Here is a 27,857-nt window from a genome sequence, read left to right as displayed (position 1 = left end):
GGGATCTGGGGGTGTCCCTGCCCCGCTCCCTTCTCATCACCCAGACCCACACTGTGTTGAGAGGCCACATTGTGACTGGCACCATACATGCATCTTAAGAGGAATGGCCTCAAAAACATCTTTTCTACCTGGTGTTTGCAGGATCATGGCATGCTCAGCATGTCCTGCTCCTGCTGTCCTGTCTGATCCTGACTGGTACCCCACTCACCCTGAAACCCCTCAGCACAAACCCTCTCCCTCGCTGTGCTTACCATGTCGCTGTTGAACTTCCCGTAGTCCTTCAGGTGGTGGCTCAGCCTCGCCATCCTGCTGCGGGAGGGCTGCAGTGGGAGCCTCCAGGGCTTGCCAGGGGCAATCTGCTCCCCACTGCCCAGGAGAGCTTTGGCCGTGGCCTTGCTGAGGGACCTGGAGCTGGGGTGTGCCTCTCTCATCACTTTCCATGCACTGGCCAGAGGGTGGGTCCTCTCTGAGCCCTGCCCAGGCAGCTTGTCCCCTCCATCTCCAGGCGGCCAAGGGGCTTCTTCAGGGAACCCAGCCTCTGCCTGCCTCTCCAGGTTGCCAGCCTGGCTCCCCAGTACCCCAGACAGTGCTGGGACTGAGCAGAGCAGCAACAGGAGGAGTGTGGTGACTGCCAGTGCCTGGACATTCATCCTCAGGTCCTGCCTTTGCTCAGGGTCCTCCCACCTGGACAAGGCTGTTGGAGTCAGTAGCAGAGGTGGAAGCTACTTTTTTCCCCTGACTCTGGATCCAGCCAAAGTAATTTTTATAGTGGAGGGACATACCTTGGGGGCACAGCCCTTTTCCTCCGCCCCTGCTGTGTCCCACCTCCCAGCTTGTGAGCAAACCCAGCTGCTTACGTGGGCCCCAATCCCCCTCCCTTGTGTTCCCAAACATCCCAGCACCCTTCTGCCACAGCCATCCTGTCCCTGCTTAGGGTACACACGTGGGTGCATGGCATCTGAGCACAGAATCTTTCAGCTGAACCACAGTTGCAAACAAGGTTTTAGTAAAGGAGAGCTGATGGTAAATGTTTGTGTGTCCGACGGAAAGGTGGTGGGCTCAATGGGAGGGAGTTGCTATGAGCCTGGTGGAAGTAGCCTCAGGTGGAGGAAAGGCACCCACTTAATGCCTCCATCCATTCCAGTGGGAGCTCACTGGTTAAACAGCAGAGCCTACCCAGGAGAGTGGTGTTAGAGCTGCCCTGATCAAGCTTTGGTTGACCTCAGTGCTGTGTCAGACACCAGGGAGCTGCTCCTCAGCCAAGGGGTCTGACCATGGTCTCTGGATGAAACAGAGGGTGGGTCTGTACTCCAGATTTACTATCAGTCAGGTTTAGGAACCAACCAGCACCAAGACCCAACTCTGCTAGAAATCAGTTTTAATGAGTTTCAGTGTTCACCAATCTGTTGGCACCCGCAGTTGCATTCTGTGCACATTACAGGCTTAGAGAAAGTGACTTCCTCATGGCTTCCATGGGAGATGCCTTGGCTCCCTCTGATCTCTTTTGCTTCAGACTTGATACTCAGGACTAAAGAAGAAGGAAGGAAGCCCCAAGCCCCAAGAAGGAAGGCACGTGGAACAAGGGGCTGTCATCTTTTGAAGGCCACTAGCTGAACCCTGGTCCTCTTCTTTACTTTGTCTTGCCTACTTTCTCCAGGGGCATTGGACTTCAGAGCAAGAAGGTGTGGTGTGTGCTGGCTGGCTTGGGAAGATGGATGAGGTTATCCTACCATGTCATGTTCCTGCCAGCTACACCCTGCCACAGGTTGTGATCCATGGGAACTCTTGGATAGGAAAGAATAAGCAGCAAGAGCAGATGTTGCTGCTGGGCTCATCTGAAGAGACATGGTCCTAAAGATCCAGGAGTCAAAGACAGAGGAGCTACCGAGACAACAGCGACACAAGGTGAAGGAAGAGAAAATTCCCTCAATAGAAAATCTGGAAGGCCTGGAGGTCAGTAAACCAGGAGGTCTGAAAGACCAGAAATCAGCTTTCCATTCCACAGAAGTTCCCCGGGTAGGGGCCTCCTTTCTTGAGGGTTTACTCAGGACCAAAGCAGATAAATGTTCTCAAAGCTCAAAACACAGTCCAGTTCCTGAAAATAGGATTGCTGCAAGTGCAATGAGGTGATAGATGAAAAAGCCACAGTGTTCTAGTCCATCTTCCATACCTTCGCCTCTGGCCAGCTCCTGCTCTTGACTTGCTCCTGGCTGACACTGGAAGTGCTGATTTCTGGGGAAATGGGCTCATAGGAACGGAGAGACAAGCTGGCAGCCAGCAGACCCATCCGGACACATGTGCCTGTGTCATGTTTAGCAAGCACCCCTGCAAGGATTCCTGCCATTAAGCTGTGGAGTGAAAGAAAGATGGTTTTGAACGAGGGGAGAAGAGCTTTGAACCCAGGAATGTGGCTGTTAATTTGTGAGACCTTTCATTTGGATCCCAACCAGCACTTACAGCAGCAGAATATGTCACATAGGAACGCTGAGGTTACACTGAATGGGTTTTGCTTTTTCTGTATCTATTTTAGAGTACCAAATAGTGTCATTTATTTGCATTTTTTGCTCTTCTCATCTGAGAAGTTGAGGTACTTCCTCTTGTACCATGTTTTCTATTCTCCTCAGTTTTCCAGGTGAGGCAGGAGAAAAGAAAATAGCCTAAGAAGGGAAGAATCTAATTTTCCCCTGTTCTCTAGTTATTTTGTAACTAATCTGCTCTTTGTTGGTGCCTTATGATGTCCTCATTATATTGGTGCCTCCTCACCCAAAGGGTTGGATGGGGTGAGAGACAAAGTTTCTGTATCTACATGAGAGGGACAACAGGCACAGCTGGAAAAAGAAATCCAAAGCTGAAATTACATTGGAAAGCCAGATTTTTGGGGAACATTTGCTATGGTTTTTCATTTGAGACTTCCCAGTAAAAGTGATGTAAGTGCAGTGTTTGGGATAGATTGGGAGCAACTACTCTATTCACAGCAACTACTGTAAAAATGTTCAGAAGCTAAGAGATGACAGAGAAGGGAAAGAGAACTGACAAGACAATCATATTTTAGAGGAAGAAGCAAGGAGAGGAAAATGTGATGGCAGGGAGGATTAATAAGTAAATTTATGGGCAAGGTAAAAAGAGCTCTTATTTTGCACTCCACCTAATTACATCAACATCTTCTTATCTATAACAAAGGCACAGAAGATTATGACTTCCACAAAGTGTTCAATCTCTCAACAGCTCCAGGAGTTGAGAGTAAATATTTGGGGGAGCATCCCCCAGCAATGCCATGTGTGGGCTTGTGGTGTTAGGTTGTCATGGCAGCTGGGGGCAAGGAGCAAACAGACACTGCACACATGCTCAGCTCATGGGCAGATCTCTGGGGCTGTAGAAGAGCCATAGGGTGGAGGGCAGGCATGAAATGCCCTGGGTCACTGTTTCTGGGTTGCATTATCCCCTGACCAGTGCTTCTAAAGTGTGAAGGTTCATAAGGTCTAAGCTGAGAAAGTGTTACATTTTAGATATTAGGGAAAAATTCTTTACCATGAGAATGGTGAAACATGAACAGAGAGGTGTTGGATGCCCTATCCCTGGTTGGATGGGGCTAAAAGCAATCTGATCAACCTGCAGCTGTCCCTGCTCATTGCAGAAGTGTTAAAACTAGATGACCACTAAAGGTCCCTTCCAACCCAAACCATTCTGTGTTTCTACAATAGTCCTTTCAAAGTGCCACCAAGCTGGGCTCGGGACACGTAACCAGTGGAGATGGCTTGTAAGGCATTGCAGTGTCCTGGCATTTCCAGTCTGTTTTGGCACTCTTACTCTGTAGAGCAGGGGTTTTCAGAGTTCTGGGGAGCAGTTGGGGTTATTAGGAAGAAAAACCCTGGATGAACAAGGGGGCTATAAAAATTCCCCCACATGGCCTTGGGGACTCTGTGGAGAGGAATTTCCAGACCAGTGTTACTTCACGAATGGAAGCAGTAATGGGCCCCAAGCTTTCAGATAGGTTTGGAAGGAAAAACAATCTTCCATGTTCCCTAGTGTAACTCAGTGGAGGTGGTTGGCAGTGGTGCATTTTATCTCACCTTCAGTCTTCCCTTGAATTTTAAAACGGAAAAGGAAGTCCTAAGAAGGAGGTTTCATTACATTAGCCTCTAGAAAAAACCTTGTCCTGCAGTAAGGAGTACTTGTGCTTCGAGCAGATGGTGCAGAGGAGAGGCTGTGTCCCTGCAGGGGCTGGCTGGGGACACCTGCCCAAGGTAATGAGCAAAGCTGAGCTTTCCTTAGGTCAGGCTGACTCCACGACACTCCTCCAGCCCCCATTCCTCTGCTGTTTTTACACATATTGCTCCAAACAACCATGTGGTCTTCTCTGGAGAAGACCAGCTTGCAGCTGAGTCAGCTCCCCTCAGAGGTGATCTGGGACACAAACAGCACGTCCTGGTGTTAAGTGGCACCAGCCTGGCAAGAAGTTATTGACTGATTTTAAGTAAAATATTGAGGACTCTCTATGTTTAAAAAAAAACCCAAACCACAAAAACCTTTTCATTCTGGACACTGATCAGAGAAAAAAGTGTTGCTATGTTGAGTTATTGCTAGGTAAGAGCAGAAAGGGAAAAGGAAATATCTGCCACATACAGACTTTTGGTCTAGCCCAAGGCAATGAAAGGACAGAATCAACTATTGCAACATGTGAAGCAAGAAGAAAAAAACAACCTGACTGCTACATATAGTTTGTCAAGTTAACAAGGAGCATAATAAAATATTACTCTGACAGACTGAGAATTGATCAATGGGGCTAGGAATAATAGCTGTCATTTCCCACTTCTATGTATGGCATTGTGTGAACAGTCAGGCGAATTATACAGCAGACTCTTTTGAAGCAAGGGCTTCAAAATTGCCAGAGGCAAGTGCAGAACCTGATGAAATGCTTTTACAGGGCCATTTTAGCTCTTGAGTGGCAGTTCCACTTCCATTGGAGAAGTGTGGAAGTAAGGCAGTTAGTTAGTAAGACAGCTTTGATGTAAGGTGGTTTACTTTGCTTTTAGCAGCTCAGCCCAGAGTAATTCAGAATTCTTAGATTGCCAGGAAAGGCTTGGATCTTGAAGAAAAGCAAAACTAATAATGGCAAGCCTGGCTTCCAAGATGCTCTGGGGGACAATTTTAGCAAGCTTTGCAAGAAATCACAGCCCTGGTCTAATCCTTAGTGTCTCTTCCTAGCAGCAGTTGCTTTTCCAGGAGAATTTCAAATGAATCCGATTATAGGCCTTTCACATGCAGCTGGAGAGGACAAAGCAGCGAGGATATACCTGTCACCAGCTCCTTTGAGTGGCAGTTCCACTTCCATTGGAGAAGTGTGGAAGTAAGGCAGTTAGTTAGTAAGACAGCTTTGATGTAAGGTGGTTTACTTTGCTTTTAGCAGCTCAGCCCAGAGTAATTCAGAATTCTTAGATTGCCAGGAAAGGCTTGGATCTTGAAGAAAAGCAAAACTAATAATGGCAAGCCTGGCTTCCAAGATGCTCTGGGGGACAATTTTAGCAAGCTTTGCAAGAAATCACAGCCCTGGTCTAATCCTTAGTGTCTCTTCCTAGCAGCAGTTGCTTTTCCAGAATTTCAAGTGAATCCGATTATAGGTCTTTCACATGCAGCTGGAGAGGACAAAGCAGCGAGGATATACCTGTCACCAGCTCCTGAGACATTGACTATCTCCTCCCTGCTGATGGGGATGGCAGGGTAGTGGGCAGCACAGAGCCTGGCAGCAGCAGCCTGTGGGGGAGGGAAGGGAAGTTAGTGGGAATTGCCCAAGCTGGTAAGGCCTGATGTGCCTGATGCCAGATCCACAGGGATGGCAAAAAAAGAAAGGCTGAAAAAAAGGCAATAATCTTTTTTCACACTTTGATCGTTTAAATGAAGCTTCCTGCAAATGAAGCTCGCACTCATGAATATTCACATAGCACATTTAATTCTAGCTGACTCTAAACACTGCTGCTAGGAGCCAGCAGTACACGGACAGACAACTTGATTTTCTTTCAGAGCTGTGTATTCCACCCCCCCCAACACATACATTTTCCAGCAGTGATGCCATGTTTCCCAGGACTGCTGCCATGACACCAGAAATAGCAACAGTGCCATATGGCCCAAGAAAGAAGCAACTGAGAGCTCAGCGTTAGTTTTCCATGCCTTTACCTGTTTGTGAGTTCCTGGATAAAGGGAGATGCTCCCTCCCAGGCTCTTGCCGCACAGGAGGACACCGTGAGCACCAAGGGTCACCACCACGCAGTGCAGATGGGCCAGCAAAGGGCAGGCCAGGGCCACTGCAGCCTGGACAACATCTTCCAACCTGGATGGCAGCTCTTCAGAGAGAGGGGAGGGAAAAATGTGCTCTATCTGTAAAGGTCCTCAACCAGCCTGTCTGTGGGCTGACAGCCTATTTATGGGCACTTCTACTGCTATTTATGGGCACTTCTGAAATGTGGTTAGTAACATTTTTTTTTCTTTATATTAGGGGAAACATGGAATTCTCCAGAGTTAGACTTCCACACTGTACTTCTATGCTGAGGAACCCAGTTCTCGAGGGACTAAGCATGTGTCTATAGAGATCATAAAGCTGTCTTGAAGCATGGCTTCCTCATTTCAATGCTGTTGCATTTCCATCTGCATTTGGTGGGGTGTGTTATATCTGCAAATGCTGGCATATCTGGGACAGGTGCCCTCTTAGCACCATGCTTCAAGGACAATTGACAAACCAGGTATTACTCCTGTTTAGGTGATGAAGTGAGGCAAATGGGACCTCTGGCTTTGGGCAAGGAGCCATGCCAGGCCTACTGTGGTCTCTGATGGGTCATCAGTCCATACAGCCCAGACAGAGATGGCAGTAAAGTGCAAGATACCATGAGCACTTACGAATCCCCACTATGTTATAACCTAATTTGCCTGTATTAGAGGCTGAAGCAGAAAATGCTCTTCTCCAGGATCTAGGTTATCTAAAAGTCTGACTGACCCTTCTGAGTATTCAATACCTGCTGGCAGAGGGTTCCCGAGGGTCCGATTTATTGCTCTCAGCTCTTGAAGGTTGGGGGAAATGTATGTGAGTGCTTTCCAGCTGTCTGAGAGGAATGGCTTAGAGGCCTTGTTCTCATCTGTTGGCTCATAGCATACTTCAAAACAACAATGCAATTGGTTAGTTAATTAATTAATTAGTGGTTCATCTCTGTGTCAGAGCAGGATGCAGTGTAGAACACTTAGCATAATCTGCATAACAAGAGTTACACCTTTAAATTATGAGACAGTCTCTCAAACTTGGGACAAGGTCTCCCAAGGTTTCCTTCTCAGTGTCCAGCAATGAGACAACTGCTTCTGGATCTGGTTGATATAACCAGACCCCAGTTTTGTTCCTCCAGTTATCTGATTTTGGAGTCTCTGCCAGGTTTTTAGATCACTGTGTCCTTGTGTCCTTCTTTGGGATTTGCTTTTAAAAAGGAAGGTGTAACTCTAAAGGTTTAGGAAGCATTGTGAAAGGTCCCCAGCATACCAGTGGAGGGGGGCATTTATTTTATGGGAATAGAAGACAATTCCTCTCAGAAGATGCTTTAGTGCCTTTTCTGAGAAGCAAACTATATTGCTGCTCAAACTGGCAGAAGTGCTCAAATTGCCACTTGCACTGAGATTAAAAGGCTCAGAGAGCAGCATTCCCTGGCCTTCTGGCAGTGCTCAAGGGCTTTACCAACTATGCCTCAGGAAATGTGGTTGAGCTGCAGAAAGAGGAGAACTGCAGAGAACACTGAAATGTTTTTCACATCTGAAGCAGAGTGGCAGAGGTGCTGAATAACCCAGCAAGTCAAACAGTAAGTGGTTATCTCCAGCAAGCAGCAGGGATGTGCCTGGACTGTCTTGGCACACATGCTGTGAAGGCAAGTTCTCCTTACCTGCTAGCTGGTGCTCTCTAGCTAGTTGGCAGACGTACTGAATAGTGGAGAGAGGCACATTTCCATCAATGCAAACAAGTGGGGCCTGACACAGGTTCTCCTTGAACTGGGACACCTAGTTAAAATTCAGGACACACAGGAAAGATAGCCTAGTCATTGCAGAGGGACAAAATCATTGCTAGTCAGACTTCATGTAGGATTTTGACTTGCATTCCAGCCTTTAGGTGCAGGCATGAACCTAAAAGAGTGATTCCCTAAGGAAAATGGATTTTTCCATTTGCCTCATCTCCTCCCCTTCTCCTTTCCCTGCTCCTGGTCATTAAGGGCTGGACTTAACTGGCAGAGCCCTCCCAGCAGAGAAAGATAATTGCTGGTCCAGACTGGACCACTACAGGGAAATGGAATGCTGCTGTTTAATGCCACTGAAGGATTCCCTGGGCCATGCCTGGCTTGACTGCACCTTTGCTCTCTGCATGCCATTTGGATGTCCTCTCTGCACAGTGTCTCCCAAGACAGGTTGTTCAGCAGAGTGTTTGACTCCTGGGTCCCCCTGAATCCCACAGGGATGGGGTACAGTGGAGTAGAGAGCTGCTGTTCTCTCCTTTGGCTCACTGAGGCTGCACAACCACTTGCTGGGATGCCAGGCCAGTGCTATGGGCACTCGAGCAGAATCCTCCCCGTGTCTCTGCCAGTCCTGGTGGGAAGAGGGGCTGCCAAAATGCACTTTGCAGCACAAGACTGATTCAGAATTTCCACTGATCACAGCTGCTTTGTAAAGCTCAGGAGAATTAATCCCTCATGTAATGGTTTTCTGTGGCAAGGCTCTGGGGAGGCAGGGTGAGGATGGAAGTGGGAGTAATAACCTGATTTTTCCCTAGGAAAGCTCTACCTCATGGAGATGCCACTGGTGAGTAAATTGCACTTAACTTCCATGTTGCTGTCAGTCATGACGCACAAGCTTTTGTTCTGTCAATAAAAGAAGGAGGGTGCAGTGATGGGGTTTTCACTGAATCACTCTTTAATCACGGCTGCCATTATGCTTCCCTGATGTTTTTGAATGTTTGGATGTGCTGAGCAACAGTTTCTGTTGATACAACTCAGCGTGTAGAAACAACAGGGATGGTAGGGAGGGGATTGAACAGGAAAATTTGCTTTAACCAGTGTTCTGTCCATTTTTTTTTCTGCTTTTCCCTAAAGGAAGAAATATGGGTTAGGGTTACAGTTATAATCAGGATTTCTTGCTGGCTTTAAGATGCAAAATTATAAGTGAGCTTGGACAAGTTAATGAAGAGGATTCTGGCCTACATATCATGGATGATGGTAGTAGTGATATTTATAAACCAGAAACAGATAGAAACTCCATCTGGGCCAGTGGTAATAGAGGGCTCTGGTGGCTTGTTATGCTGCTGTGCAAGTGGCCAGTGTCCGGGGTTAACCTCAGCATCTCCCAGGCCCTCTGCACACCCATTCCCTCCTGGTACAAATGTCACCAGTGGCATTTTCTCACAGGCCCACACTCCTTCTCATAAGAAAAACTCATAACTCTGAGGGAATGCATACATATTGCTCTGTTATCTGGTGGTGGATGTCCATGTCTCCCAAGCCCATGCTGAGCTCCCCAGCACTGGTGATGACGGCACAATAAGTGGCTGTGCTCTTCCCCTCCAGCTGAAGGATGCCGCTCATGTCCTGAAACAGGGAGGACAGTTACACACCGAGCACATTCCTCCTCCCTGCCACACTCAGCTCACTCTCTCAGTGCCCACCTAGTCTCCAGCCCAGCTCACTGCTCTCCCTTGCTATAAGCAGCCTGGCAGGGGTATCTCAGTCTAGACAATGCTGGCACGTGGCTATTTGTTAATATTTGCAATGCAACAAATGCTGCAGGTTAAAGCAATCCTTTAGTAAATGAGTGGCAGGTCTCTGCCATGCAGTTCCACAAGTTGTGTCTCCTGTAAGAGAAGAGTGGTCTGCAGCCCTGCCTGCTCCAGTCACCCATTCTCATAGCTTGTGTGGGATGGCATCTCTTGGTGGCACTCTGCAGACAGCAGTGACTTGTGTTGGCTGCCTCACTGACTGCCCAGCCTGATTCTGAGCACACCCTGGAGGCATTTCTACAGCAGTGGGGCAGAGCTGTGGGGTGTCCTTCCTTGTGGCTCCTGGCAATGATCTGCTTATGGAACGCAGGGCGTATCTTGGAAAGAACATATGGATGGAGAAATGTATCCATCTCAGGAACTGACAGTGAAGCTGGAGTTTTTAGGGAAAGGTTCCTCTCCAACACTGGTGGGAATGTATTTTATTACAGGAAAGGAAGGATTGCTTGGTGGCTGGCCAGCAAGTCCACCTTCCCTTGGGACACTGCTCACTTGGATGGCACAAACTGCTGTGTAGAGAAGAGATTATAGATCAGCCATGGTGAAGCCTTTATAACTCAAAATACAGTTCATATTTCTTCACTTGCCAAGTCGCTCAGGCAGCCAGAACCAAGGCCCCATGTGCTCTGTTTGGATCCCAGGGTCATGAGGGCACTAATAATAGTCAGTGACCCTGACCAGCCTCACCTGGGGGCTGCACTCACACCCTGCCTTGCCTTTAGTCCTGCCTTTTCTCCATGGAGTTGCCTGATGGCCTAGGTTAGAGCTGCCCTCCTGGCTTTTTTTGCTGCCTGCTGGGGTGATGATATTCTGCCTTGCTGTCCTGGGGAGCTCCTGCTGCTCCAGCTTCCTGCCCTGTGGACAAGCTGCTGCTGAAGTCAAGCACTCCCCTATGCACAGGTAAGTGGTGCATGCAGCTCTGTCAAAGACCCCATCCTCTGAGCTGGGGAAGTGTCCAACCTGCAATTCCAGTATCACATTTTCTCTGTCTTGGGCTTTAACTAAACCAGGCTGGTTTTGGCAATTGCATGTCCTTGGGTTCAAGGTTTGAATATTTCTTGCTATGCTTAGCCTTCACTAGAATTTTATGTGGCTGCTCCTGATTTATCTCCACCTCCTCCAAGCACCACTTTCTGGTGCTGAATTCAGAGCCCATGGTTCAGACTCCAAAACACATCTAGCCTGTGTTTTGGAGGTTGTTCCTTGCCTTCTAATTGTCAGTAGCTAAAGAAGCATTGAATTATTCCTACTCTTAGCCTGATGGAAGGTGGCTTTGATGTCTGCTAGGGTTGGGAAGAATTTTCCCTCTGTGTGATGTCAAGTCTTCCAAGTTTCTGAGGTGCTACTTCTGTGACACATACCATGTGGTGGCAGTAGTGCAGGACAGACTCTAAATGCTCATCCTTCCCCACGGCTGATAAAAGGAGAGGAGCTTGTCCAAGACGGCTTAAACAGTCTAAAAAGCAAATGGAAACAAAAGCTGTTAACAAATCCACCACAGTACTTGAGCACAGTGACAGTCGGTGCAGCATGGGTGTCTCTAGGAAAGCCCTCTCCTGAAAAACTTAATGCTTATCAGTACTTGCCTAAAGGATGTTCAGGATGAAATTGAGCCATAGCTGCAGTAAATGACTGCTTAGGGCTGAGTGAGGTGTCCTACAGAGAGCTGAACCAGCACCCTGAAATTTAGGATTATTTGGAATATCTGGGAGTGGAGGAAAAGAGGGGGAAGCAAACTCTGCTCTTTTCTGGCATCATGTCCTTTACCATCACAGGCATGTGGGTTTTCCCACGCTGCTTCTGAGCACAGCATTTTCTGGTGCTGGCCCTCCCACACTGCTGTTCCGTCCATGGTATCTTACTAGAACCATTGAATCTGAACGTATTCGTGGGAAACCCTTCCTCCTTTCAAGTTACCACACATTGTACCTCCGTGGGTATTTTGGGGCATTTTTTCCACTCAAGCTTCCTCATTAGTGATCTGAAGTGACAGTAGATATGTGTTAGGAGATTGGGAAATGTCTAAAGCTGGAATAATCCTAAAATCTTTTTGTAACCTGTCGCTGTTAACTTCAGTACAAGAATACTGGTCTGCTGCTGCTTGTGGTGGAGACACAGGTACTATGTGCTCATTTCCCATGGATAGGACTGTAGCCTTTCTTCTTCTACAGTAACTCCTGTACCCCAGTTCCTTTTGTCTATGGTATGTGAAACATCAGTTTGGAACTGTGATTATTCCTTTCAAGTTCTCGCTGTAAGCATACTTCTATTGTGTCTATATCCTAGCATGAATTAAATCTGAGGCTGCTCAGTAGTAATTGGAGATACTGATGCTTATTTACTTTGATTCAGGGTTACTGCACCATGTGCTAGTTAACTTCGTATTTGTGGACCTTCCTTTTCCTGATCTCAACTCCCTCCACTCTTATTTCTTGGAAAAGGCTCTGCCTTTTCTAGGCAGTCTGCCCACTAGTATATTGCCTAATGTGTCCAAATCTTGTCAACATTCACCCTCTCCTGCTGTTGAAGGAATAGCAAAGGACAGATCACAGCTGGCATGCACCAGCAGGCAAACCCAAGCACCAGGCACCTGCCAAGTTCCTTCCAACACCGCCAAAGGTTCGTCTCACTCTTCCAGCATTTGTTTGCCCACCGCCCTGGAAGAAAGAATAGTTCATTGGCAAAACTGGGAGGGCTGCTTGGCATAGTTGCTACGTCTCCATTGTCATCTGAAGATGATATTGCTGAAACATAGGTCAGCAGTCAGAGGGAGCACAGGGAATCCAGCTCAGAGACTGAGGGCGATACAAACTTCTAGAGCCATCTATGGACTTCTGTTTGATGACAAAGGCCTGCTTTCAAGGAGGGGAGACCCACTTGATCTCCCCATGAATTGCTAGTTTGGTCTTACTCGCTAAAACCTCCTAGAATGGCTAACGAGTGTTTCAGTCAATGTGAGCAGCCCTCTGAATTCACCTGCCCACAACAACCTGTGACTCCAAAGTTGCTGGGGCTCTGCCTTCCAGGCCACTTAGCTCCCACCTTAAGCAGTTTGTGTGAGTTATTTATTTACTTATTTATTTCCCTCTTTAAAGGTAAAATGAGATTTGTTATCTTTGCCTGTACTGTCTCTGTACTTTATTCATGGATGGATCTGTTTCAGAGAATGAAGAGTTTTTCACTGACCCATTGTTTCCCAACATCTCCCTCATTAAGAATACCCTTCTTTTCCACATATACAGCTATGAAATTCTTTTCTCTTGCCCCTGCCTTCCACTCCTCTATCCATCTGCCTTTCTGTCACAGACTAATTGTCAGAACACAGGCAGTTGCTCACCCATCTCATTCGCATTCTTCTGCCAGAAGAATTACATCAGTACTCAGATCAATTTGGGTTTCATCTGACTATCAAATGGTTTTAGATCTCTTGTTTCATAAAATCCTGAAAACTATTTTCCATCTCTGAAGTCAGCTTGCCACTGGCAGTCCTAATGCCTGTACGCAGAAGCTCCTGGCCCAGTCCCTCTGCCCTACACCAACCTAGGTGCACAAGAACACCCCTGCACATAACATTTTCCTTGCTTGTAAACATCACTATCTGTTCTAACCAAGAACATGTCTTGCCATCTCACCGTAAGGAATATTCTGCTCCCAACAATTCCTGTGTTAGGCATTTTCAAAATTCATTCTGAAGCTCCTCAAGGATTCTTCTTCCCCTGCATGAAGCTGTGTGCATCTGTTCTTTGCACACAATGCTTTCTCCTGCATTCAGCCCTGGAAGAGGTTGCTCTCCCATCTAAATATGATGTTCTGTTTCTTTCATCTGACCTTCAGGCTCTTTTTCTTAGCTCTGACTCTCCCCAGTTCTGTAGTCTGTAACATCTGGTGCTAATTTTTGATACCTTTGCTTTTCTGTCTGGCAGTTCTCCAAGCCCTAAAATGTTCAGGCCACCTGAGCAGAACTGCCTCTATATAAGCAACCAACCGATGGCCCTTGTTGATCTTTGCACTGCTTGTCACTCCTCATCAAATGCAAATGTCATTCCTTATCAAATGCTCCTCCCTTGCCTTTGCTTGTGCTCCCTGGGAATTGCCACTGGTACTGCTGGGAATGAGAATATTTCCATCTGCAACTGTATCCTGCTGAGAGTTGCAGATTTCAAAAGCAAAGTGAGTTTGGCTATTTTAATTCTGAAGGTCACGCTCTGTAATATAGGCAGCCAAGGGGAAAAAAACCCAAACCTCAGCACCCCAGAATACAAAGCAAGGGTGGTTTTTTAGGCGAGTCAAACAACATGGCTTTGAACATTGGTCCCTATTTCAGTCTTTAAAGAGGGTGTTAGCTACCATCAGCAATAAGCACAAGCTGTGGTTTACGTAATTCCATTATCTGTGTTTTAAAACTAATGCTTGCAGGAATGGTGAAAATACTCATTGGCTCCTTTTGCTGCCTGGCATGCTGATCCTCTCTCTTAGTTCCCCATATACCCCAGAGGCAGAGCTTCTGGGTGCCTTTTTTATGCCAAGCCTTGCCCTAAGAGCAGATGTAGCAACCTCCTGCTCAGGGATCCAGCTGTGGGTGACCTCTCCTGTTGTAGAACCCCACAGGTGGTAAAAAAATGAAGATGCTAAATCTCTCTTTAAAGTAGCAGGTGGGTACAGTGAGAGAGAAACCAGCAGCTGGCTCTTAAAGAAAAAGAAACAAGTGGCTCTCTTAACACCTTGCCAACTCAGTTGTAACTTGGAGTGGTATCCAAATATCTCTTCTTGGGTTTAGGTAGGGCTGGCCCAGATTAAACAATTTAGGGAAAATGGGCTTGGTAAAAGTAATCTGAAATGAGGCTGGGCTGATGCTTTCTGGCAAAGTATCAGAGAATTGAGGAAGTCTCTGGAATCTTCTTCCATGTCCTAAGAGGTTTGAATTCTTAATGTTAAAATGAGACTCTGCTCAGCTTCTGGGTATCCTGAGAGAATGATAACCATAATGGTTTTTCCAGCAATTTTCTCTGAGCAAAATTGTTCATCCTTCTCAGCAGGTCAGATAAGTTACATATTAAGCATTTAGCTTCTGGGTAGCCTTGAAAGCCATGTGAGAATTACAACCAGGTCAGAATACAGCTGCTTTCCTGCTGAGATAGAATAAGGAGAGAGTGGTACCCAATGCTCTGCAACAATCCAGCAGGCATAAAGGTGGGATCTGCTGGGTGTGGAGTCCTTTGAAAAAAATGTGTCTTTAAAAAGCCAAAACATTGCTCTGTGCCTAACCACAGTAGCTGTCGGCAGGAGCTTTCTGGCTGGCAACTTCCAAATTCTCCTGAGGCTTAGCACATGGGTACCAGCCACCATACACCATGAGCTCTAGGTCTCGCTGAAGTCAGAAGGGTGGCTAACGCCTCACCTTTTAATGCAACATTAAAAGCCCCCTTTTTCCCTTGTCAGCTGTTCCCAGCAGGAGCTACACTGGTCCTTGGCCCCCTCACCATGCTATAGGTGGTCCAGAAATCTGCACTCATGTCTGACATGCCAGGGAATGCCTGTCTTTCCTTGGACACAGCTCAGCTCCTTGTCCTGATGGCTGAGTGTAGGTCGTGTATGGTATTGGTTACATCACAGCTGAAGCAGCTAAACTTTTGCTTTTGCAAGCTTTCATAACTGATGCCACAGGATATTTCACTCTTGACCATTGTAACATTGTTTGGCCCCTGCATCATTTAATAGCCAAATTCCTTACAGACAGCTTCCCCAGCACATTTTCCCTATCTGACTGAGGTCTTCACAGGCTGTCCCATCTGATGGCAGAAGCTTCCTGCCTTGGCTATCATCACAGAGTAATTTGAGACACCAAAGAATTTTTGAGAAAGCTTCACGACCTCAATCTGCAGTATTTCGTACGGCTCGACAAAAATTGTACAGGCCATGCAAACAGCTGTCATTTGCATGGGGGGACTCCCAGGTTTGGTCCACTTTAGCTTCTTGTTTGCTTCTTGTTCAGCCCAAACTGAGACAATGGGAGTCTGGTAACATTTAAAATGTTCTAATTTTTAAAGCCATCTTTGGGGTTTTTTTCCTTTTTTTGTTGTTTTTTTTGTGTGTGTGTGTATGAGGCTCAAATCCTTCATGAGTACTCTGCACAGAGACTCTTGCTCCTATTTGTGCTGCTTCCCATAGTTAAGACAGTCTCAGACAGCCAGAGATGGGTTACCTGGGGTTTCCCCACTATGGTGAGGCTGTATGAATGATACAATGCTTTGTCCCTCTCTTGAGTTTCAGGGATGGTGATTTTCACCTTGGGGACAGAGTAGGTCAGTATACATCACTCCATTATCCATCTAAACAACACATCAAGTGTGCAGCATTCCCAAGTGTGTGCATGCACACATATGGATATCATCCAGGGATAACACCTTCCCCCTAACACTTTGGCTTGGCACTCCTGTAAAAGCAGCTGGAAATACAATGGTGCTGAGAAAACTGCTACAGGTACAATACCAGGATCTCAGAGTTCTGTGCCTTGGCTATAAAGTCCACGTTGATACCGCCAATCACCACCTTTAACAGGAAAGAAAGAGGTAAAAAGTGGTTGGAAGTAGTTCAGGAAGTTTCCAAATCTTCTTTGCTTTGCCTGGTCACTTTTCCCACCCTCTTGAAAGCTCTCTCATTTACAGTGTAAGGGCCAGTGCTTCTTTTGAACAGTTACATGCAGGTTTGTACAATCCCAATCAGAAAGAATCAAAATCTCTTCTCTTTGTTGCTTTCTGAATTATGCCTGCTGACAGCCAGCCCCAGTGTGTCAGGTGGGATGTTGCAGTGGACACACAGGGATGCTGATGGTTTCTCTGTGTTGATATATCAGGCCTCAGAAACATTCAAGCACTGGTGTGTAAAAAAGCAAAGAAAATGGGAAAAAGTGGGCAGGAAAATGTAGTAATTTCTTGCAAGCTCCCAGGAGAAATTGCCATACCCAGTGACACTTTACAGATCACTTATTTTATTGTCCTACAAAGCCAGAATAAGCAGTTTAGCTCCACAAACAGGAAGTTTCCAGATTCTTTGGGGACATACAGATGTTTTGTCTCATCAAGTGCTGGGCTATTGCCTCTGGAGTCACTGCCCTCTTTTATGCTGACAAATCTTATTGCAAATGGGTTTTAGAAAACCTCTAAAGACCACCTAAAAGAGATTTCCTGCAAATTACATGGCACAGACAAAATCCAAGACAGTGAATAGAGTATTATAGTAGATCTTCTTTGGGGTGTGCTGTAACTCTTATGATTTTGTCAGTCACGAGCAGGAGGCCAACAAAAAGAGATATTTATGGCTCAGCAGCTCAAAATATCTCTCCCCACCCTCTTCCAGGTCTATTCCTGTAGTCACAAGTTCCCCGGTACTAAGAGCTATAGAGATTAAGCTGTACATAAGGGCTCAGTAAAAGGTGAAAACGTGATTAAAGTTTTAATGGCCTTGATGGTCTAAGACTTAATGAGTTAGGCCACTGTCAGTGTCTATTCCTTGTAAATGTGGATAAGGGGAGGAGGAGAAGACATTTATCTTTCAAGAATAACAAGGGAAACTAAAGGGAGAATGTCTGAGAGCATGAAGGAGAATGATTGGTCCCTGGCTGAGTCATCTTTTACTTTTGGGAACAGATATAAATTTATCTTGTGCTGTCAGCAGAGAGGCATCATGTGGAGGCCAGCAGAGGACTCACTGGTTGAGGTGCAGTCATGTCCTTTCGCCTAGGCTGGCTCCCCTTCCTTCTGGCTTTCTGCAGTTTGCTGAGGGCTACTGCAATGCAGCTGCCCACTCTGGCATTGTTCTGGATCAGTGCAAGGTCTGTTAAGCATTTCTTTGAGGAAAATTAAAGATACCAGCGAGTCTGACCTGTTAGAAACTTATGTAGGAACTGTTTGGAGGGAGAAAGCAGGAAATACATGCTGGCACTTGATAGGTTTGATCCCCCATACCATAATCCTTTGGGGACAAGTATAGTGGCTTACAATGCTGCATGAAAACTCACATTTTTCTTTTATTTTTTTTTTAAATTCACCTTCCTCCCCCAGTGCCCACAGAGAGGAAGCCTGACTTTGATAGGTGGGGAATAGAAGCAAAGACTTCACAGAGAAAAGAGAAGGTGAAGTACTTAAATTACAGCAGAGAGCCTAAAAACCTTAGAGAATCTTGGTCAGGTTTTCCAGAAAGAGATACCTACTGAGATTTTGCCAAGTAACTATCAGCAATTTTTTTTTTTAGCAAATTGCACTGGGAGCACAGTATCAGAGTTTTTGAAAGCTCTACTTTGTGGCTGCATATAGCTTTTACATCCAAAAATGCCTTTGCCATTCTGCCCTGATTGGTCAGGTCTTCTAGAGGGATGGCAGCAGAGCCTGGATGTGACTCTGGCTCTCCCAGATCCTACACTGGCATCCCAGCCAGTACCTCTGCTTTCTCTTGGCTGTGCAGTAGGATTCCTGCTCACCCAGGGGTGTTTGTCCTCCAAATCTTTCTTTCTCTGCACCCCCAGGGAAGGTTGGATAAGGCAGGGTGATGTACAGCACAGTGCTCTGGGAAGCCCAGGGACCTTCCAGTGTGCAACCCCAGCACAGACAACAGCATCCAGAGATTCCATCACAGAGCAGGCAAGCCCCAGGGGCAGATATGAAGGATTTCTTTGGGTTCTGGACTAGCTGCCATCTGTTTTTAATGTAAAAGAGGATGAAGGCAGTAAGGATGTGCCTGAAAAATCAGGATGCAGGTGCTAAACTCTCATCTGTTTGCAGATACTGAAGTGTTTGCTCCTTGCTAGACCGTCAATAAAGTGGCAGTGTTTCCTACCAAGCATTATCAGAAGAGATAGAAAATACACTGCAGTACTTTCTTTCCCCCCTGCCCCTCCCATTTAGTAAGAGGATACTAGAGTCCAACGATTTCCCATCAGTTAATTTTGTGAGCTTCTGTAACAAAAAGGGGGTCACTTCTTTGCCTGTGATTCCTTTGGACCTGCAAGTATAAAGAAAATGCCCACAGATGAGCTGAAATGGCATCAGAGGAGAAGCACTGTTGCCAGCAGATACTTTATCTCCATAACCACATACCATAACAAGTCCTGTAAACAAGCTTTGGGTTAGATAAAGTTGAAAAGAAATTCTGGGCTCACCCATTCCCAAGGTTAAGCTGTGCTACACCTCCTGCAGCAGAGTCCCTGAATTTGTTTACTCCCCCAAGACCATGGGCTGAGCAAAGGCAAAGGCTTAGGTTGCTTCTCACCTGGCTTGGCTGAGAGCTTGCTGGATGGCCTTTTCGATGGCCTGGCCCTCGGCAGCTCGCTCCTGGGGACAGGGCACTGCTATCAGGACCCCGCTGCTCAGGCCCAGCCCCAGAGCACTGTCTGGGAGAGGATGGGAATATTGTTAGTGGCACTCCTTGGAGAAGTCAAGTGCTGAAGGAAAAGGACAGAGGAGAGTGGGCTCAAGGTGCAGGAAGCCTCAGAGCTCAAGCTCCAGTTCTTAGCTGACCCAAGATTAGGATCTTTTCCAGCTACCCAACCAATTCACATCTGCCTATTTATTTTGAGTCTGTCTGCACAGTAAAAGGGGCAAAGGCCTGTTTTTTTTTTTCTTTTTTAAACTGATTCCCCTTCTAAAGGCCCAGAAGCTGTTTTTGTCCACATATTATGGCTGCCTTCACTTCACCAGATGGAACAAAACATGAATGAGCATGCCAAGCTGGCTGCAGCTGGCTTGTAGTTTCACTTGCTGTAAAGACTGGACTTCTCTGCTGCTGTATTTTCAAAGCACTTTTGATGCAGGAATGGGGGAGGTGGGATGGCACAGTTTTTCAGGGCAAATTTTTCTGCAGACTTAAAGAAAGTGCCTCATCCAGGGTAATTCTGTGTCCCTCCTTCCCAGGACTTTACATGGACCTTTGCCATCTGAAACACACCAATGAGTTTAGCTGTCTCCTCTTCATCCCGGACATGGTATGGTGCTTGGAAGCCACTCTGGCGTGAGAAGAAGGCGGGGAACTCTCTTGATTCTCCAAAGGCAGCTACGCACACACCCTGAGTCTCCTGCAGCAGCGGAGGTGAGACAAGCAGGTGATCAGTGGAGGGAAACTAAAGCATGTGACTTTTTCCTTCTACCCAGAAAGAAACTGCCTTCCTTTGGCACAGGTCATGGTTATTTTTGTACATCCCATTCTATCCTCTCACCAAGAGCCAGACATGGTAAGTGGCTAGATCAGATCTGCCTCACTGAGGCAGGGGAGGTATGTGCATCCTTTGTGGGTGACGGGGCTGATCCAAAGCCATGCAGCTGTCATTGGCACCATCCTGAGTCCAAGATAACACCCTGGGATCTAAAGACATGTCATGAACTGACAGGATATAAATGAGTTCTGCTTGTGATTGAGAAATATCAGTGTTGGCTGTCATCTAAAGTGCTGGCCCTGGTGGTTTCCAACATGCCAAACCTTAAAAGGTGACTGCTGAAAATCATCTGATTCCCTTTTTAATTCTGATTTTATTTTAGTGTTCGATGGATCTAGCTTTCCTGATCCCTCAGTTTCTGGGAGCATCATCGTGGAAAAGCAAATATAATGTCGAAGAAAAAGGACATGGATAGCACTACCTTTGACCTCAGTTGGAGCAGCTGCTGGAACAGCCCCTTGGACATGGATAGATTTATGTTAGGGAGCAGACAAATGCTTGTACAGCCCCAGGACTGTAAATATGGCTTCACATCCTCTCAGTAGCAATTTCTGAAAATCTTTGGCTTAGGACCCATCCCAATGCCACTGGGCACTCTGCGCACAAAGAACATTATCAGCTTTGACACCACAGCTCATGCTACCTACCAGATATTCCAGTGTCCTGCCAATATCAAGGATAGATTTGACTCCTGCAGATACAACAGCCACCGGTGTTCGTCCTAGCTCTGTCAAGTCAGCACTCACATCCAGAGCTGCCAAGGGACAAGGAGCACTGAGTTGGTGATTGCGTTGTACTCCAAGCTGGTGAGCTCTGACCTCCTAAAAAGCTACACAGGCCCAGGATGCCACTGCCTGACTTTAAAACTGCTTCGATCCACAAGCAACTATTAAAGGTTTAGATCATGACTTTAGGTTGTTGAGACTGAAAGAGGTATTGACAAAAAGAAGTCAAATGGCTAAGGGCAGAGGTGCAGCCTTGTACTCTTATCTCTTGGCTCTTTGATCACATTGACAAAGAGCATGCAAAAATTTGGTAGAAAAGGAAGAAAAAGGTGTTGTACAGCAAGGATGAGGTTCGAGGAGATGCAATACCATTGAAGTAGATTTTGAGTTTGGAACTGACAATGCTTGCAAAAAAAAAAAAGTGCCACAGGAGAACCTCAGGAAACTCCCTGGTCTGGAATTTATATCACATCTAAAAGGGATGGCATACAACTGGGCACTGCACTTGGGCTGTGATGGAAATATATATGGCTGAGAAGAGAGAAAGCACCTAAAAGCCACAAACTGTACAGCCAAGACCGAGCCATCTTCCAGAGAGGACAACACACCTCTAACACAGAGCACACTCTTTTGTGGCAAGGTTCTTCTCCTCAGCTGAGAGAGCTGATAACAACACTGTTCTTGGCAGGCAGTATCAGGTTATCCAGACATTACAAAGAGGCAGAGGTGCAGTCAGCTCCTGTTGCACCAAACAATATCAATATAACCCCGTGTAAGCAGGGGATAAAGAGAAACTTCCACTCCCTTAACAAATGTCCAGGGCTCAAGAGGAATATTTGGAAACTTCTGGAAAGGGGACATCAGGGAGAAAGCAACCCTAGTTTGATCAAGAAGAATGTTAACTTTATTCTTCTGAACAGACAGTTACTGTAGGACAGGTTGGGAAAAAAGGAAAAGAAGGAATTGAATGAAACTGTAGCAACAGAGTGAAAAGTAGAATGCATTGATGTTCTTACTGTTCTCCCCATCCCGATGGACACCTCCTATGCCACCTGTCACAAACACAGGAATTCCTGCTTTGTGTGCCATGATCATTGTTCCAGACACGGTCGTGCCACCGGACAAGCCCTGGCAGGGAACAACCAGCCACAGTCAGCACCCAGGGTGACATGGAGAAGCAGCCACAGCTGTGATCTGCCACACTGCACTGTGAGCAGCTGAGCAGTGAAATTCTAACACAAATACTCTTTTAGCCAAAAGGCAGAGGAATTCACTTATGAGCTGGACTCTATAATCCTTGTGGGTCCCTTCCAACTCAGAATATTCTGTGATTCTGTGAATCATCTGTCGTCCCTGCTATATAAGCTGTTCTTGCCCTGATAGCAGAGGCCTTTGCTCTCCAGGTTGTTCCACAGGCACCTAGTGGCACCTTTAGCTGCCACTTTAAGCCTGGGATGGCCTAAGTGTCACATAGTTTACATGCAATGAGAGAATGTCCTATCATGCCAATAAGAATATTCTTAGCCAAGTGCCCATGGCTTGCCAGCACAACCAGAATGACTTTTCAGGAGCCCTATTTAATGTATGTTATTTGCTTACCCTGCTGTATTTTGAGTCTAGTTAGGCCCACTTTTGTGCTCACCATAGGACACCACTTTCCATTATATTTTTGAGAGGTTTAAAAGCCACCTGGCATGAAGCTGGACAGCACAATACTGTTGCTAGAAAAGCAGCAATATTTTACTAGGAGAGACCACACTAGAAAGTTTGCACACCATACCTGGCTGAGGACAAAAGGAAAATCTCTGCGAGACACTTTAACTGCATTTTTACTGCTTGCCAAGAACTCGAGTTCCTCGTCTGTGAGTCCCACATGGATCTGGCCCCTTAAAATACCTACAGTAGCTGGCACTGCCCCATTTATTCTTACAATTTCTTCCACCTCTCTGGCCATGCTGAAATAAGACAAACAAGACAATAATCACAAAATTATGGATGGAAACAATCAGGCAAGAAAACTGTCATGTTTGATGGCCATCATTCACAATTCTACAGTTCTTGTGGTTTCAGCTACATCCTGTTCTTCTTGTATCTGCCTCATGGCAGAAATCTTTGCCCTTGAACTTGCAGAAGCAAAGAGCTCCCATTTTCAAGGATGGCAATGTCCAAGCTCTGTGCTTCATTTCTGAGAAAAATCATTTGGTTTACAAGCAAATCTGGTTGTACAATATAGTACTGAAAATATGGGTCTTCTCAAAACAGGACTTTTCTTTATCTTTTACTTGTTATTTCTCTGACATAATAGACCTTCACAGAAACCCCAGGTAGTTCAAGTCCTGCTAAAATGAACAGGATATATTTTTCATAATACAGTCAGTGAGATACAGAGTTAACAACAGTGCCAAAAATCTGCTGTCTTAGGGTACTCCAGGGCTGCAGACTAAGCTTAAGTTTAGCAGATTTTGTACTTGATCGTTCATACAGTATCTTTTTTAGGAGCAGCTTCTTCTCCCTTTCTGAGCTATCTGGACATATGCTTGGCAATCTTTTAACTATTGAAACTACCTCTTCCCAAAATCGAGTTTTCAGAGCTTCATTTTAAGAGAAAATTTCAGGAAGAATAATAGCCAGGTAAAAAGCAAGATGGAAAATCAATACCAAAACCCTTCTGTGCTTTCTGGAAGCAAGGATGGAGGGGAGAGCGCAACAATTTCTGGCACTGTAACTCAATGAAACACAAGTCTTCTGAAAATTGATAAATAAAGGGTAGAGGTGGGGGATTCCATGCAAGGTACAGAAGACAGTGAGAAGGGACCAGGAGCTCCCACAGCAGTTGCTCTGAGTGGGCTAAGGAACAGATTCCGTTATTATGCTTCAATCCTTTTTTGCATTACAAAAGATACAGGAAAAGAAACTGCAGAGTGTTTTCAATGTCTGTACAAACTATGCAGCTGAAAAGGCTGATAGCTCTCTTTTAAAGCAAGTGGTGACATTATTTGCTGCTCTATTTTAAAGGAAGCCAAAAATTTAAGGTGTTGGATAAGGAGATAACTAAGCTCCCTGTATTTGTCCTTAAAAGTCCAAATACAAATGTTTTACACTTGAGGTCACAGCCTGTATGCCTAACAACCTGACATTTCTATTTGCTCTTGCAACAGCTTTGGCTTGACCGAGAATACCGATACCAATCCAGTAAGTTATGTGCTTCATTCTTACAACTTCAGTGAATGAGGAACATCAACATCCACCACCTCAAATTCAGAGGATAGGCCATGCCATGTGTAATGATGGTGCTTTCCAAGGCTACGACGGGTCTCCCCTCCACCAGAGCTTCCTGTACAGAGGGATGAATCCTGACATAACCACCTGGGGATAAACACAGAAGAGTGAGTTATTTGTGTGGGTATTTGCAGTAACTACTGAGCTGTTTCATAAAAAGCAAATTGTCGTCATCACAACAAATTTATCCCCCTCTTCAGCTGTTCTTTGGGGTGAATTTACAAATAATTTCAAGACTAGAGCTGTGTTTTATGTAAGTGAAATGTGTGCAAAACATCTCTACTGTTAATATGAATTATAATTCTCATCACCATCACTGAAGGATCCTCTGCCACCATTTCTGCAATTGTATTGTTATTCCACTTGAACATTATTGTGAACAAACTGAGCCCTGCAATCATGCCTAAAGATGGAAATATGTTTTAGAACAGTGGAAGCACCAAGGATACCACAAGAACTCAGTGCACTACTCACCATGCAGAAATCTTCTCACCTGGGTGGCCCCACGTGCCATGGAGGACACGTGTCTTCCCAGGCTGAGGGTTATCTTCCTAATCATCTTGTGTGTATGGATGGTCCTGAGGTAACAGGGGTCAGGTGAAAAGGAAAGATGTAATTTAGCAATGATGTGACCCTAAGAAGCTACACATATCAGTTCTTGCCTTGACCTTGGAAGGTAGACAGCCCTTTGCTTAACAGATGGCTTGGAATCTCCTGGTGTTCTAAGCATGAGCCAGAGTGGCAAAACAAAATTTTAAGCTGCAGAAATGGAGTTAGAAAGGGGTCACCTGGCCCATTAATGCTGGGCTGAAATCGTGGTGGAGCAGAGGAAGGGATGAGGAGTAACAAACTAGGGAGAATTCTGAAGCAGAAAACCTTTTCAATTCCAAAGTGACCTGCTTATGATAGATGTCAGACCCAGCCACTGCCACCTCCAACGTGAAAGGTCACAAGGAGTGTGGTGTTACATTTAAATGGTATGCTCTGTCTCACCCCTCCAAAATGTATGGTATATTCTAAGCCTGTGGTCCTGCCCTGAACCATCATGTATCCGTAATCCCATTGGCACAAGTCTGATTCTGCATCCACTTTGAATTTCCCTCTTAAACTGTGCGAGGGAAACCAGACTCTCTCTTGGCCCTTCTTCTCCTCTCTTGCCCCTTCCCTCCCCTAGGCTCTCCCCCTTCCTCCCCCTTCTCCCTCCGTAACCATGCTGCCCCCGGGGGGGGGACCCCCAATAAACCCTCATCTAATCAGCACCCTCAGAAGCCGTGTGGAGTCTCCTTGCCTGCCCGCTGCTGCCAGCCAGCTCACAGCCTAGGGGGCTCCCCAGGGACTCCCCGGAGTGCGTCCCCCAAAAACGAACAACAAATGGCACCGAATGTTCGGCAAGAGCACCGACAGCCCTGAGACAAAAATGGACCGTGCCAGCACAGCGCAGAACCCCACAGAACACCGCTTCCCCGCCGCCTTCGGCACCGTGGGGCGGCTGCGGGGGGCTGAGTCTCCTTGCCTGCCTGCTGCTGCCAGCCAGCTCACAGCCTGGGGGGCCCTCCGGGGACAGCCCGGGGTGCCCTCTTCCCTCAAACAAACTGCAACAAAGAAGGAATCTACAAGGCAGAATAGTGCTATAGGGATAGGAACCTGTTTTTTGCCAGTGTCTAGGAGAAAATAAGGAGCTCAAAAAGGAGCTGAGAACTGACAAACCAGACTGGAACTGCAAGGAGGAGAGAGCAGCTTTCCCAAGAGCTGGGAGTGCTTTATGCAGGCTCATGTTACATCATCCTTTTTAGCATAGTGCCTTGGAAGCAGAGTGGCAATTCAGCCCCAGCAACAAACTCCAGAACTCCTCTGGTCTCTTAGCAACTCCTTTTCACTCTAATTAAATTCATTCCCAAACAGAGAAAGAGGGGAAGAGAGCTGTAAATGTTGAGAGAGTGGTCTGGTCTGGGCCTCAAGGCAGTTTCACTCAATGCCTGGCTGCTTCACATACTTTCCCTGGGCTTTTGGCCATATCCCTCCAGTCTCCCTGTTCCTCACCCCCTCACTAGGAGGAAAGGATTCCCTTCCTCAGTCCTTTGTGACTATTTTTAATTCAGATGGCAAATTAATTAAAAAACAGTACTGTGTTCATGTTACATTTAGCAGAACATGGCTCTGCTCTCAGTACAGTGTATGACACTTCAGCTATATGGAAAATTATTATACCCAGGGAGAGTATATTTGCCCAAATCTAAAGACTTCAACATACAGGACAGCTTGGGCTGTGCTATTTAAGAAATGTGGGACTGGATCAACTAGACACAATACACACCCGACTGAAACACTAAGATTTTCCACTTTCCAAATCCTTTTCGTGCTAAGTTCAGCAGCTTGAGCTGTCATGGGTTCATGCAAATGTTCTGGTATGGCTGTATGTGTGCCTACACACCTCTCGCTCTCTGGGGCAAAGTCAGCTTCAGAACAAATTCATTAAGCCAACAAGGTTATGCCAGGGATCGGTTGAGCTGCTCGAGTCGTGCTCTGAATTTTAACAACTCCCCAAACTCAGAAGCACAACACCAAGGAGTGCCCAAGCTGTACTGGCCAGTGGATAAAAACCAGCTGGTCATCACCTGAAACCCAACAGGGCTGAGCTGATATTCACAGGAAGCTCGGCCAACATCCAGCCTGAGCTGCCTCAAAGATTTTTGAAGCTTGACAAGTTTTGCTGCAAGACCCATACAACCTTTTGCCTTGTAACCAAACTTGCACATTCCTAGTGCATGTTTCAGGCAGCTGGAGCACGGACCTGCTCTCCTCCCGCCTCCCCTGTGACCCACGCTGTGTATCTGAGCTCATGGAGCAATGGCCTGGTGTCTCTTACCTCTGGTGTCTGTCTCACGGAGGGAGGCTGGGTGGATACTGGAGCGGTGCCTGGGGAGCCCTGGGAGGAGGCGGAGGAGGGGGTGCGCTGGCCAGAACTCCTGGCCAAGAGAATCTATTTATTATTAACCACAGGCACAGCTGAGCTCCACAACTGCTCCCTGCCCAGGGTGCGGGGGGCCACTTCACGGCAGGACCAGGAAAGCTTCTGTGATTATTTTTGTTCATGCAGAGCCAGATTTTCCCCTTGCTCTTTAAAAGACATTTCTCGTTTTTCAGATTCCTTTCCTCTTAGATTTTTTTTTAATCGGTGAATTCCTTGCTTGATAAAACAATGCATTTGCAGACTGAGCCCTATTGTGCTTATTCCTAAAAAGCAGAGGAATCACATTCATGCCTCCCCCACAACTTTGCTAAATGCAGCTGTTAAAGCTCTTTCTTCCCAGAGTGAGAGCTCTGCCCAGCTCTTGGCCTCTCCAGCAAGGAAAGCCATAGGTCTAAAGACAGCTGTGGCCACATTTTATACGATGCAGATATCTGGCTACACCCAGAACATGAGTTGAGTTCACAGGAAAAACTACCATAGTCTCCTCCTATAAGGACAATCCATTCTAGCAGTTCCAGGGCAGTTTTGAACAAGGACTGTGAAATTGATGTTTGTCCCCTTCTAAAAAAAACATTAAACTTTGATATCTAATGCACTGCTATTGTACATGTTTCAGTTTTATATTCTGCAGAAAATATCAGAGCTGAGATTTAGATGACCATGAAGGAACTGATTTACAGGTTAAAAGACAGACATGATTCTGTGCAGCTTCCATGCACAACATAAAACTAGCTGAAGTAATTACTAACGTATTGCTAAAGTAATCAGTGTCAGGGAACTGATTTTACTGCAATCCATTAATCAGGAAATTGTAAAACATATGTTGTTAAAGCCGTATTTGCACTTTACACTTGTCCCCTTCAAAAGAAATTTCTTACAACTTCTGTTTAA

General features: G+C 46.2%; 1 protein-coding gene across 8 annotated transcripts; it reads right to left on the bottom strand.

Moving 5' to 3' along the window:
* Window positions 1-334: 334 nt before the first annotated feature.
* LOC121332854 (pseudouridine-metabolizing bifunctional protein C1861.05-like) lies at window positions 335-26,926 on the bottom strand. 8 transcript variants are annotated; one of them, XM_041398714.1, is made up of 19 exons: window positions 26,862-26,926; window positions 24,470-24,573; window positions 23,968-24,082; window positions 22,497-22,671; window positions 21,733-21,844; window positions 20,639-20,745; window positions 19,727-19,853; window positions 19,052-19,172; window positions 18,699-18,784; window positions 17,496-17,620; window positions 16,277-16,336; window positions 12,378-12,444; window positions 11,149-11,243; window positions 9,471-9,599; window positions 7,911-8,025; window positions 7,005-7,142; window positions 6,172-6,338; window positions 5,663-5,751; window positions 335-2,348 (listed from the first exon to the last, which is right to left on the bottom strand). In XM_041398714.1, exons 2-19 carry the CDS (start codon window positions 24,552-24,554, stop codon window positions 2,153-2,155), a joined length of 2,109 nt encoding a protein of 702 aa, XP_041254648.1. In that variant the 5' UTR covers window positions 24,555-24,573; window positions 26,862-26,926; the 3' UTR covers window positions 335-2,152. The 8 variants fall into 8 exon arrangements, with proteins under 8 accessions (XP_041254648.1, XP_041254653.1, XP_041254647.1 ...); XM_041398719.1 differs by having other exon boundaries at window positions 24,489-24,573; window positions 26,862-26,879; XM_041398713.1 differs by lacking the exon at window positions 26,862-26,926 and having other exon boundaries at window positions 24,470-25,474.
* Window positions 26,927-27,857: the final 931 nt, after the last annotated feature.

Source organism: Onychostruthus taczanowskii, unplaced genomic scaffold, assembly GCF_017590055.1.
Source record: "Onychostruthus taczanowskii isolate IOZ18803 unplaced genomic scaffold, ASM1759005v1 scaffold15, whole genome shotgun sequence".
NCBI classification, from domain to species: domain Eukaryota; kingdom Metazoa; phylum Chordata; class Aves; order Passeriformes; family Passeridae; genus Onychostruthus; species Onychostruthus taczanowskii.
This window is presented reverse-complemented; position numbering and strand designations above follow the sequence as displayed.

Coding starts and splice junctions, on each gene's coding strand:
- LOC121332854 (XM_041398714.1), bottom strand. CDS start 24,554: ATGATTAGGAAGATAACCCTCAGCCTGGGAAGACACGTGTCCTCCATG. Junction 24,083..24,469: donor GGTGAGAAGATTTCTGCATG/GTGAGTAGTGCA, acceptor GTTTATCCCCAG/GTGGTTATGTCAGGATTCAT. Junction 9,600..11,148: donor TGCACTACTGCCACCACATG/GTATGTGTCACA, acceptor TCCCTGTTTCAG/GACATGAGCGGCATCCTTCA.